Genomic DNA, 12,661 nt, shown 5'->3' with positions numbered 1-12,661 from the left:
CTTCTGACACAAAAATACATGCAAAAGGCCTTCTTAGCAGGAAATGCCTAGCACCTTTAACTGGGAAGCCAAAATTAACAATCTTGGTAAGACACCTTTCCTATCCTCACCCCCTGGGTTAGCTCCCAAAACAAGAGGAACAGCAAAAGAGCCCATGACGACCAAAAGGGAGAATCTGCCAGCAGCAGAGAGAAGCAGGGGTTGCTTTGTGAGTGCATCACTTGCTGCAGCCTGTCTGGGGTGACAGCGTTGTCAGCAGGAAAGGGTTACCAGGAGAGGTGGGGCTGCTTGGAAACAGGCCTGGATGCTGCAGAGCTTTTCACCTTTTGCTTCCTTAGCTTTTCCACAGCTAGGAACAGACTGCAAGCCCATTCCAATTTCAACGTTCAGGATAGGTCTTCATAGATTTGTTTAGCTCAAAGCCCTGGGTTTTCTTTAGGAAGAAAGAGAACAGGAAGTAAAGCATGCATCCCTTTATCATAGACTTGCATTTCAAATACTCCAAACCTATTTAATACCTTAGACTTTACCCAATTTTTGTGTCACGGGGAAGACTGTTCTCCTGGAACCTATATCCTCATTTCTTTCCAAAAAAGAAGAACAAAAGATAAGTTTTAACATGGTGTTGATGCAATATTCACCCCACCCAGAACCAACTTTGAAAGCTCATGTAAAAAACATGAAGAGTAATTTTTACTTAGCTCTTGTTATGAACAATTCAGAGATAAGAAACAAGGCAAGACACGTCTCAGCTGCAAGTGTGAACATGATCTCAACACTGCAACATTTTCCTTGCCTGGCTAGAGATGGGTTGGCAGCATGAGGTATATGAAGGTAGGTTACAGGTGACAAAAATGTAAAAAGCCTATTATTAAACAAGGCGTAAGCAGTATTGAAACTTCATTAGGGCCAGGGAATTCAGCCCTGGACATTGCACCTGCCTAATTAGTCACAAAAATTTAACATTAAACAAATGCTGTAAACCTGAAGCTAAGTTGGAGAGGATTCAGATGCAGTACTTCCTGCCCTCTGACCAGGTAGCGGATGGAAAGAAGTCTGTATCATGGGCAAACTCCACATGCTTTCCTCTTTCAGGGTAGAAGTGAAGACTTCATCACAAGTTTTCACCAGGTGCAGAGGACAGGTCCTTTGCTGTCCTCCAACTCCAATATAGCAGTGAACTGCAGAACTGCAGTGTGTTAAAGGTGCATTTGAGCACTGACCTATTTTTGTTCATCTGCCATGGGAGAGACATGTGGAAACATTGTGGTTTGATGGATTTGATTAAAAATATGCTAATGAATAAAGAAAATTAAGTGCATCCCTTGGGCTTCTGGCAAGCTGCCAAGACAGACACTGGGACCACCAACAGGGGGTCCTTATGCTTCAGTTTTTGCAATCCTTCAGATTCCTACTGCGGAGGATGGTGACCCAGCAGAAACAGGGCTTAAAGTTGAGTGTTTTGTGTGTCCTGCCTCCACTCCCCTCCAAATGCCACAATATTTTAAAATTTATGCCCCAGGTGCTGGAATCAGCAAGCATAAGAACATCTTTGTTTTCATTGAAAAAAATACTTCTACCATCATTGTTGAAGAAAGAAAGCTTGCAAACATAAAGCAAGTGTACTCAAAAGGCTTGGAAACAAAAAGACTGTGAAAGAGAACTCCAAGTTCATTTTCTAAAGCATCTCATTATTTCTAAACCAAATGTAGTTTTGGAGGCCTGACTTATGGTTTTCAAGCTCCTGAGGCAAAGCTGCAATGTGGCCTTTATTCCCACGCAGGAGCGGCTCTGCCTGCCCTCCTCCCTCCATACTGTTCAGGGAGGGGAAGGGGGGAAAAAAAAAAAGGCAAATCAAAACAACTCAAACAGGCACAGTGTTACCCTCTGCTCCACAACTGTTTGTTGCACTACCGTCATCGCTCAAATGGATTTACTCAAGGTACCACATAAGAAAGCTCTAAGCTGGCTGCAGGAATAGGTGAATCACATACTCCGCTGTTGTTCCTCAGGTAGGAAGCAGCTTCCATTAGCAAAGTCTGAAGTGTCCAGCTCTCCTAGTGCTCATAATCCTTCTATGGGCAGTTGTTCTTCCTACAGTCTTATTCACTCTCCATTGTCCTGCAGTCTTCACAGCTGGAACGGGGCAGCCCACCATGGCTGGGGACAAGAGTACCTGTCATCCAGTGGCACTACTCAGCACCTAATTGGAGTATAGTCACCAGGAGTGAAAGGAAAGAGGGGCTCATGTTTGGTTAAGCTGGCTGAACCCAAGTAGAACTAAAAATATTTGAAACCCTAGGGGTAAAGACGAACATCAAAGAACCAAGCAGGCCTATAAAGAAATGAAAATGGAGACCCCAGAGTGAAAGGAGTTCTTCCACACCCATGACCAGGGCAATAACTAGAAAAATAGCCATCTTTAAAACGAAACACCTAGTCCACCCTGCAGGCATTTGTTCAGCAACCTAGTAGGTTTTGGTATTCATAGCTCCACCTTCTAAGCAGGAAACAAAGTTTTAACTCCTGATTTCGGAATCCTGTCATTCTGGGCAAGGACACCTCTGTCAGGGAGGTCTGTGTCTGACCAGGACCGTCTCTCTCAGGTTCTCATCAGCCTTTCTAAAACTGAAGAGCCAGACAAACTTTTAGGAGCAAAACCACAGGCTATCTTGGGCAATGTTGCCATGATGTTTTTCATTTGGAGGCAAGAAAGAATTTGGGTATTTTTTTTAGATAATTACTCCTTCCCCCAGTCCACAGTTGTTTTCCTTGTTTACACTTATAGAAGTGTAATGCCATCATTTTGTGGGGAGGGTAATCATGTAACAGAGCACTCTTACAGACCACAGGTTGAGAAACACTCATCCAAACAGCAAGTTCAGTTTGTTGTATGTGTTTTCCTTTTAAAACAAAAACAGAGCACTATTAAACAGTAGGGAGTAGCTTTCCTTGTCTCTCAATGCTACATGTATGCACAAGTTTGTCCTTGAATTCTGGTATTTGGCCTGTGAAGCCAACATGCATAAGGCCTCCGATACCCTGAATACTAGACTTTAAAAACAAACTCTGTAAACTGATTATATCAAAAACATGATTCTGCCTCAAAGCCAAGTAACAAAGAGGGAACTTACTGTAAACTCTGGAGATTAATCAACTTTATCAGGAAGGCAAGTGCAGAGCATATGGTCCCAGTCTCACCTCAGCATTTTACCTCCAACCCCCTCTGGAGTTACAAGGCTTAAGGGGCCATTTGCTGGTATTTCCCTAGCAGATCCTATTCCCACAACAGACACTAAGCAGTTTGGGGGGAGGAGAGACTGAGGGGCACGGTGGGAAAAAAAAAAAAGATTTTTAAATAGGATATTCTCCCCCCCACCCCCCCGCCTGCCCCCAATTAAGGCTTTATATTTCAAAGAAAACCCAGCATCTTTAGTCACCCTTAGAAACAAAATGTTTTGTGAACTACTGCACAGTCCCATGGAACAATAAGTATTCTCTCTGGCATGCAAATCAGTGCTCAGTGAGCAGAACAAACTTACACTTGCAATGCAAACTGGTTTAATGCCATAGAAATCGTAAAGCCACCATCCTCATGAGAAATTGAGTGTTCTACTGCACACTAGAATGTTTAGGCAAGAATTAACATTAGCATTTGCATGCAAAAGGAAAATTATAATTTAGAACAAGGTCTCCTACTGCATGAGAGAATCATACAGCAGAGCAACGAGAACAGAACCTAGTTAGTGTGGCTTTCTACATGTAATTCAGGTAGCAGATTAACAGCAGCTACTTGTATGCTCGTCTGAGCATGCTGAACAGCCCCTCTCCATGGTAGAGCTTCTGACTCTTAAAGCCACAAGATGGAGCCAACAGTTCTCAGGAAGAGGTGCCTGTACCATCCCAGGAACCCTCCGAGCACTCAGCACACTGACCCGCACCAGGTAATTGGTCTGGGTGGAGCAGAACACAGGCAAGCATGAAGGTTGAAGCCAAGCTATGTCTGTGCAATCATTCTCCAGTTTCATCCTGCTGCAGCTTCAGGAATGCCTGTTCCTCACAAGCATCTACAGAATATCCAACGAAGGTGCCATTCTGGGCTTGGGGTACAGCTATATAATACAGCTGTGCTCAGAACCCTCTCCTGCCTCCTACACAATGCTTTTCATGCTACCCCCCTTTCTCTGCTGCAGAACATTTGAAAAATTGCCTCTCTGGAAAGGAAAGCTATGCAAACCACCATGGCAAGCTCAAACACAGGGCAAGCACCACAAGATTCTGTAAATTGCTGTAAACCTTGGCCAGAAGTCATCAGCTAGGGGATGTTCTGCTTCTAACTTGTACAGCAGTGACATCAGAAACGGCACCCAAAGTTTACTGCAAATCCCATTTCTATGCTACTCTGAATTAAGTGGTGTAACAGTGCAGTGACTCTGTCCTGAACCATTCTGCCTCAGAAGCATCTCATCTTCTGTGCTGCAGTTTGTTCATCACAAACCAACACAAAGAATATGGTCTGGCACACTCAGAGGACTAAGGATCAATGTTTCCACACGATGTTGATTATTCTTATTTGAGCCACAATACTGACTAAAGAGAGAAGCAACTCTGTCATTCACACAGTTAATATGTCTGATCCAATTAGGCTGTGGAAAATTAACTATGAATGAATCAAACTACCATACCAGTTCAGTCCTGAAACATATGCAGACCATTTCTGGAAAACTGATGATGGGGTCCTCAGTCGTCACCTCCTCCTCCCCTCCCTTCCCACAGTCTGTAATATAATCATGTTACAGATTTGATACAAAGGTTAGTTCACAGTTGCCTTGTTCAAGAATCTGGGGATTAGACATGCTTTTAGAATGCTGTAAAAATCAATAACAAACAAATATTATGCCTGTTTTTCTTTTTATTATCAATAGTAATACAAATCAGTTGTATTAGCATGATAATGAAAAGTGACGAGTTTTATAGACATTAAAAATGTTTGTGCAAGTTAGAGACAAAGCTCTGAAGCCATGTAAGAAAAAAAGAATTTACATTGTATAGTATAACATACATAGTTTAGAGGCAGTTTTATTAAATCTTGCAATCACAATCACTTCTATGCTAAACCTCTTTCTTGGTGTTAGAGATAACACCTTCCCCTCCCAAGAGGAACACCTGCCATTCCCATGAAGTGTGGAGATTATGGTGAAAATCATAGCTTCTTTGTTCCTCTTCCCTCCTTCTCCCAACTATAAAGTCAACAGGAGGTGAACATTGCAACATATGCTTATAGCAATTAAAGAAAGCTTCTGTCTACATAAGCTCTGAGTTGAATTGATAAACAGTATCCTCTTTTTGAGCAAGAATTGATAGACCGGTCAGCCCCAAGTACTGAGTTAACACTTTGGAAAGCTTTAAAAAAGATCTTGGTGAGCATTTAGACACATTTCCCCCCCACCTCTTGATGCATTCCAGATTGTAGCTTTGTGTCTTAGACCGAGAGTACTCTTAAGCACTATATTAGCCAGATAGGATTCTACTGGAACTTCCGATGGCTGTTAATATCTTACTGAGGTTTAATGCCTAGTAAGTGTATGCATACATCCTTCTCTTCATCAAGCCAAGCACTCACCTAGAAATTGCAGTAAAGGTATACTAGTCTGTATAAAACATATATGGCACAAGTCATTGGAAGATGCACTTTATGCTGCATCTGCAGTCTCATCTGGAGAGATGCTCCTCAAAAAAAAAAAAAGAGGAGGCAAGTCTGCCTTTGCACTCTGGAGTTTAACCTGCTTTTTTCCTATGACGACTTAGTCCCCATTATAATGGGGGCTTGTCCCATTGATGTTTGCTCAAACCAGAAGGAAGACTGCAGCACTTGAACACCCACAGCTAAGCCACATATGGAAGATTGCATAGAGCAGTAAACAGCTCCCTGACTTTATGTTAAGTCATTACACAAGAATAACATTTGGATGCTTAAGTGCAAGTGCATAGTCAAGTCTTGCATGACCTCCAGCTTCAAATATCCAGTTACTTGCCTACAGCCATGCTCCAAAAAGATTTAAGAGCACATTATACTGACAAAGAGAAGTCTTGGTCTTTAATTACCTAACAGGCAAAGGCTGCTAGAATATATTAGCTTTAGTACAGCCTTCAGTTGCCTCAGCTACACAGCATGGCTAGCAGGTGGCCACACACACACCCCCCTCTTGCCAAAGTCCTCCTTGTGTGATGTATCTGATCCGCAAGCACTCATTTAGATTAGAAGCCAAAGCCTCCTTTACTCTGCACACAGGGAGTCCTCAAGTCCAAAGGAAGCATTTCTCTGTGCCATTTTTTATTCACTCAGTCAACCCACCTGATATTGATGTCCACTGGTGTCCAGTGAAGCACACCTAGAAGTCATTCAGTGACCCTCAAATCATATTACCCCTATTTAGAAGGGCATGCATTCAGGCACTTCCACCATATGAGGTGGAGGCAACAGGATTCCAGTCCAGGGGAGCGGTTTTACTGCTTTCCTGGTACAAGTCAGAATGCTTGTTGCGCACTGTTACAAAGTAGCCAAGATAGCTGCCTTGTTTATCATGTTTACAGCTGTAACTGGAAAGTTAAACTGAAGTTTGCCACAAGTACAGAAGAGGAATACTGAAGAGCTGCTGTAATTAGTTTCCAGGCCTAGCCTTTCTGGAAAAGGTGACAAGCACAGAACACTGAAGAGATGCAGTATCAGCCATGAAGCAGCAAGCACCTTCTTCCAAGGAAGTCCACCTCAGTAGTGGAGCGTTACCAGTTTACAAAAATAAAACCTGAGTGAGATCAGCACGTGGACTGTAAGAACACCGGTTGGAGACTCACTGTTCTGAGTAGAAATTCATCTGTCCTATCAAATACTGTCAGGTATTTTAAGACTAAAGAGATCAAAGGTCAAGGCATGCAAGTCTTTTGAGCCAATACAGCTGAGCTGCTCATTGTGAGCTTTGCTGAGTTCATTGCTCATATAGCAAGGAAAACTTATTCAGTTTTGTCAGACACATTTCACAATCCACCTCAGAGGGGCTTGACCAAGATAAACAACAGTTGAGTTCACATTACAAGCTTATCTTTTAGGTTAAGGACCTAACCTTTAGGTCTCAACTAAAACCAAACGTAAATGAGTTGCCTTCCTCTGGAAGGAGACACTCACTTGCTGTATGCACAATATGCACTCAAAACCAGACTTTATCCATGGAAGTTCAAGAAACTTTGTTAGAAGCATTACAGCTCCAAGTGTGCCATTAGGTGCTTAGGCTTTAGACAGAGGTGATACAGCTCAAGCAACAAGTTCTGCAAGCCAGCAGACTCCCAGCCTCTGCTTCAAAACTGTATTAAGTTGGCTTTGCAATACCAATTACACTGTTCAAAGAGAATTATTTCCAGAATTGGTTAACCATTCTTTCTGCACATACAATATAACATTAACAAAGAAGGAATTTAACTTCACAAGAAAGAAGATTACAGCACCTTTTATTTAGTACAGTTTCCCCAATCCAATGAGTTGCCTGACAAGTTGAACTAGTTATGGAAGACGATGAGTTGCAATAAGTCCCTGTGAAACCTCAGTCCAGAGGTTCTGATATCTAACACTTTTTTTTCCCTCCAGAGTTCAGAGGTGGAATGCACAAGAGCAATCTAGTACATGTTAAAAAATGTTTTTCAACCTCAAATTACAATACTAAGTACTGAATAGTATTCGCTACTCCTTCACCTCAAGAAACACTATTTGTTAATTTAGTGCTGCAGTGTGCATTGAACAACCTCATAGCATACTCATGTCAAGTAACTGTTTTAAGCATCCAGTTAAGAAGGTACAGTCACTACTCCTTCAAAATAGGAGATGCCATAATTCATTGAGGGACTCCACAAACAGAAGAGACAGTTACTTTCCACAGCAGGTGACAGAAGTGGTTTTTGGCAACTGCTCTTAAACTGCATCAGAAACCTCAGTTCAGTCAGCTGACAAGAGGACCTGCTAAGTACTGACTTTTCCACTTCTAGGCTGGTCTTTATTGATCAATACATGACCACCATTGCATACTGACAGCAAAACTCAACATGTATCCCCATGTGCTAGGTTGCTGTGCATCAGAAACAGTACATATAAAATTGAGTAACAGATGTGGCAACTGCTTAATTTCATTTGCTTTTTTGACACCATACAACCCACAAGCCAGCTAATCATTGAGAGGTAGCATCTATGCCTCACCTGTTCCAAGTCATGATTGTGTGATGTGACCCATCCTTACTCAAAGTTTTCATCTTCAGCAGCACAAAAGACAGATACAGATGTTCCCACTTTCCAACATGATCACAAGTGTTCCAATATAAACAAAACCATTGAAATCAACACTTTCATTTTCACTATTCCAATACCAGGGAGGGGAAGGATGATAGATGTAGAGTGAGTGTAACTGAGTCTAGCCACAATACATGGAAGAAACCCAGAACAGTATTTCAAGGAGATGGTGACAGTATTATTTCTTTTGAAGAAAGGCTTACAGTCATTTTCTCACCCCAGGCCAATAATTTAAGGATGAGAAGACAGACCAGCAGGGAATGCATCTAGCCAGTATTTAAATATCAATTTTTGCATTGACTAAATAGGTCTGAATTGAGTCCATAGGCTTGATTCATGAATGCTGTATTGACTAAACAGAACATGGAAGAAAGTTTGTTTTGAGTTGACTCAAGTGTCAGTTGCTATTTCTTACATGGAGCATGGGGAAGAAGCCAGCAGATTTCAGTGTAAGAAATATCAGTGACAACTAACAGAACATGGAGACTCAAACCCTTTACCAGATGTCATCTAGCTATTCTGCAGTTTGCAACATCAAGGAGGGCAGCAACACTGGAAAAAAATGTTTGAACCTGAACAGCTGTTCTTGTTAAGGCCAGTAGAGGTTCAAGAGAAACATGTTCAGAGAAACATTAGAGTAAACTAGGAAGTTAATACGAAAGTACTTTGTATAACCAAGCAGAAGGATTGTAGTACTGAAACTGTTTCTAGTTTTGAAAGACACTGGGAAGACAGAGCCCACTTCAGTTTAAGTAGGCATAGGTTTTTGTTGGATACCAGAAATGGTTTCAAAGTTGTTTTCACATTTTGAAGGTGAGATATGCAAAGCAAGAGATAAGGGAGTCAATACAGACTTCCTTTCATGAATCCAGCCCTATATCCTTTGTGGTATCTTATCCATGCCACCTGTAGATATTTACAGTTCCCAAGCATCACAGTAAGCAACATCTTTCTTTAAAGCTTTTCTTGTTCTTGCCACTTTTCTTGCCATTCTTGTCTTTGTTTTCTGACATTTTCTTTGCTCTGATTTCTCTCATTAAATCAAAAAATACCTAGGAGGGAGAAATAAAGAAAGATTAAACAAGATCTGCCACCAGAAAGCAGATAAAAACTACTGTATTCAGCAGCAAATAAAGATGTAGCATCACACTTTGCCTAATACAACAGAAGTGAGTCTAGACATAGATCCCAGTGACAAACTGAACATCAGAATTATGCAGCATGTCAAGCAGTAGCAAGAAGTAGCACAATCTTACCAGGCTATCAAATCATTCAACAGTCCTGTTTTAAGAGCTTTTTACTGAATATCAGTCTTGCACAGAAGTAGCATTCAGAGTTCATGATAACATTTGTCTGTACCTAGCAAACATTTCCAGCCAAATTATTCATTAACTATGCAAAGCATTTAGTCTAGTCCTTTCCATGTAGTTACAAGCATACTCTGCTTGGTAGTATTCTGTCTGTTTTCTAATTAAAAAGCTGCAACATTCAAGTGACAGTGTCAGGTACAAAAAATTCTCAGATTATGTTATACAAAAGATACAGAGAAAGTCATTACTGCAATGTTTTCTCCAAAATTCTAGCTGATTCCACCCCTGTACACCTGATGTCTAGGTACATACCACTTAAGATGTAACAGCTGTTTTACTGTAAAGAGTTATTGGGAATTTTTTTTTTATGATTACAGAACAAGAGCTTAGTATCACTACAGTTAGGGGGGGTTTTTTTGGGGTTTTTGTTTTGTTTTTTTAAATGGGGAACTACACAAGTCTGATACTTGGAAACAAGACCATGCTACTAATCAGAAATAGGATGGTTTGACTCAAAACCCTCTTGTTTTTTTTAATTCTGCTACAGCATCAATGCACCATCAGCACAATGACCAATAACTTGTTTTAATATACACAAAACAGTAGAGAATAACCAGTATGTCACACAAGCTAGCTAGAGAAGACTTATGACAGCAAGTCTACAACACTGTGCTGGACACTCCAGATACACAGCTACGTTGCTGTTAATCCCAACTGATCAGAAAGCCAGTCTAAGTATAAAACAGGTGAGGCACTTGCTAGTCACATGAGACAGCTCACAGGCAAGAGCAAGCCTAGGTATTCGTGTTTTACTACATCACCCAGTTTATGTATCTGACAGTGAACTTCTAGTAACATTCTGCAAGTCAGAATGTTTTTTTACCAAGTTTAAATTATGCCATGTCCTTTAAAACCCAAAGGTCTCAGTTCAAGAGTTTCATATACACTGTTTTAACCAATAAGAGAAATAGTTCTTACTATGTAACATGCACCAACAGCATTTCCATTAGTAAACTAGTATAGACTAGAAGAACAGGAAGCCGTTGAGAAGAACTTAGAAGTACAGTTAGCTGCAAATCTTCTTTGTCCAAGAAGAAAACTGCTTACAATTTGTAATCTCTAATCAAATGCAGATTACCAAGCCACACCTTTGGAGTCCTTGGGGGACACAACAGTAATTTCAGATCATCTCCTCCAGACTGGTGAAGCAAAAAGGCACTCTCTTTAAGAAACCCCCCCTACACACAGAATGAAGGGGAGGTTTGAAACTGATTTTTCCTTACTACTGGGCAAACACTCCATAATCATAATTCATCTCTCTTCTGGAATAACCCACCAGCACTGTTTATGCAAGAAACCAGCAGCAAAAACATGCTGAGAATGACTGTCCTAGACCAGCATGGACAAGTGAAAACAGGACAGGGACACAGCAAGAGGAGTTCTTCTCAATTCAAAGTAGTCTCAGCAGAAAACAAGAATGAAATCTTGGACATTAGCCACACCATATGTAGCTTTGTAGGGAAGGAGGAGCAATTTATAAGTGTCTATACCTTGCTGTTTATTGCCATTATAATGATAGGACATAGCCTATAAACAAAAATCAACATACTTCAGGGAATCCTTAAATCCATTTACCCAATGTACTATCATAAAGCTATTGGTTCAGGTACAAACAGTTAAAACAAGACAATAGCATTAACTTGTACTGGGTCTCTGGCTCCTCTAAGCCAGGTATTTGCTTAAGTGCACACATTCCAGCACATTATTTTTTATAATCTAGACTTTTAGAAGCCCAACTGTGGATTTGCTTTTGTCCCAGCAAGAATCAAGAATTAATCACTCGGCTACTAAACAAGTAGTAACAATCTAATTGAGCAGGTGTCACTTGTCTTACCTTATCTACATTCGCTCTAGTTTTGGCAGAGGTTTCTACATACTGCACACCCCACTCCTCTGCCTTACTTCTAGCCTCTTCTACAGGCACTTGTCTGCGCTCTTCCAAGTCAGATTTGTTTCCCACTACCAGTAAAGGGATTTTATCCTCTTCAGCCTTCACACGCAGGATCTGTTCCCTAATGCATCAGGCATTCAAAATAAAAATATCTGTTAGTAGTAGCAACAAAAACTTCACCCTTATCAGGAGTGGATCAAGTGATCTGCACATTACTAGTGTTTACAACAGTACTTAACAGTGCATTTCCCAACAGTTGAAGACACACTTTAAAATTACTCTAAGTTTAACATACTAATGCTATGAGCTTTACACTAATAAAAGCCTCACACTTCCAGGAAGGTAGTTTTACTGTTTAGTTAGTAAGTTGACTAACCAGGCTGTAAAAGAAGAACTGTGTGGCAGAAGAGCAACTCACAACAGGAGTTCACATCTGAATGAGGAAAAGAGTACAAGTGCCACATCTGTCAAGTTTCACCTTAGCATTCAGTCACCATCTTCAATTTCCAGTCTACATCCCACCTCAATAAAGGTCTGGGCAACATCAAGGCTTTGTCAAGGTAGTAGGTTGGGAACAGCATAAGTAGATGGCAGAAATCATTCTTAATGGCTACCTAAACTTTACACAAAGGAGACAGTTACTAAATAGTGCTGAACTAAAATGCTAGCAATCTTCCTCCTTCAAAGACTCCAAGAAAATATTTGAACCATCAGCATTAACCTAGCTATCCCTTTGTCATTCTAAAATGACCTAGCAGCATCCAGGAAAAGAGACAGCAATGCTACATGTCAATCTTAAAGTCTGTGCTATTACTGGAGTAAAACACAGGTTGAAACCAGATTGACACATGTTGCTGTCCATCTAGGACACTGGAAGAACTGTACCAGTCTACAGTTATTTTTAGATGGCTTCATTTTGTGATGAACAAGAACCAAACTAGGCATAAGCATGGTGCTACACCCCCTCATTCCACTGACTTACCACACTACTTCAGATGCCTGCACTTTCCATCCACAAAATAACCGAATGTATGTAGAGTGCATGAGAATTTAAAATAGTGTTAACAC

At 40.9% G+C, this 12,661-nt stretch overlaps 1 protein-coding gene across 2 annotated transcripts in view; it reads right to left on the bottom strand.

Moving 5' to 3' along the window:
• Positions 1-4,894: 4,894 nt before the first annotated feature.
• The window catches only part of RALB (RAS like proto-oncogene B), a 52,139-nt gene continuing 44,372 nt past the window's right edge, over positions 4,895-12,661 (bottom strand). For both annotated transcript variants that reach the window (XM_074873565.1, XM_074873564.1), the window contains exons 4-5: positions 11,537-11,714; positions 4,895-9,384 (exon numbers count right to left, since the gene is read on the bottom strand). In XM_074873565.1, the coding sequence (XP_074729666.1) occupies positions 9,265-9,384; positions 11,537-11,714 (298 nt within the window). In that variant the 3' untranslated portion in view covers positions 4,895-9,264. The remainder of the gene's footprint in view (positions 9,385-11,536; positions 11,715-12,661) is intronic.

This window comes from Strix uralensis, chromosome 6 (assembly GCF_047716275.1).
Source record: "Strix uralensis isolate ZFMK-TIS-50842 chromosome 6, bStrUra1, whole genome shotgun sequence".
Lineage (NCBI taxonomy): Eukaryota > Metazoa > Chordata > Aves > Strigiformes > Strigidae > Strix > Strix uralensis.
Note: the sequence above shows the minus strand (reverse complement) of the source record. Positions and strands in the feature narration are given on the sequence as shown.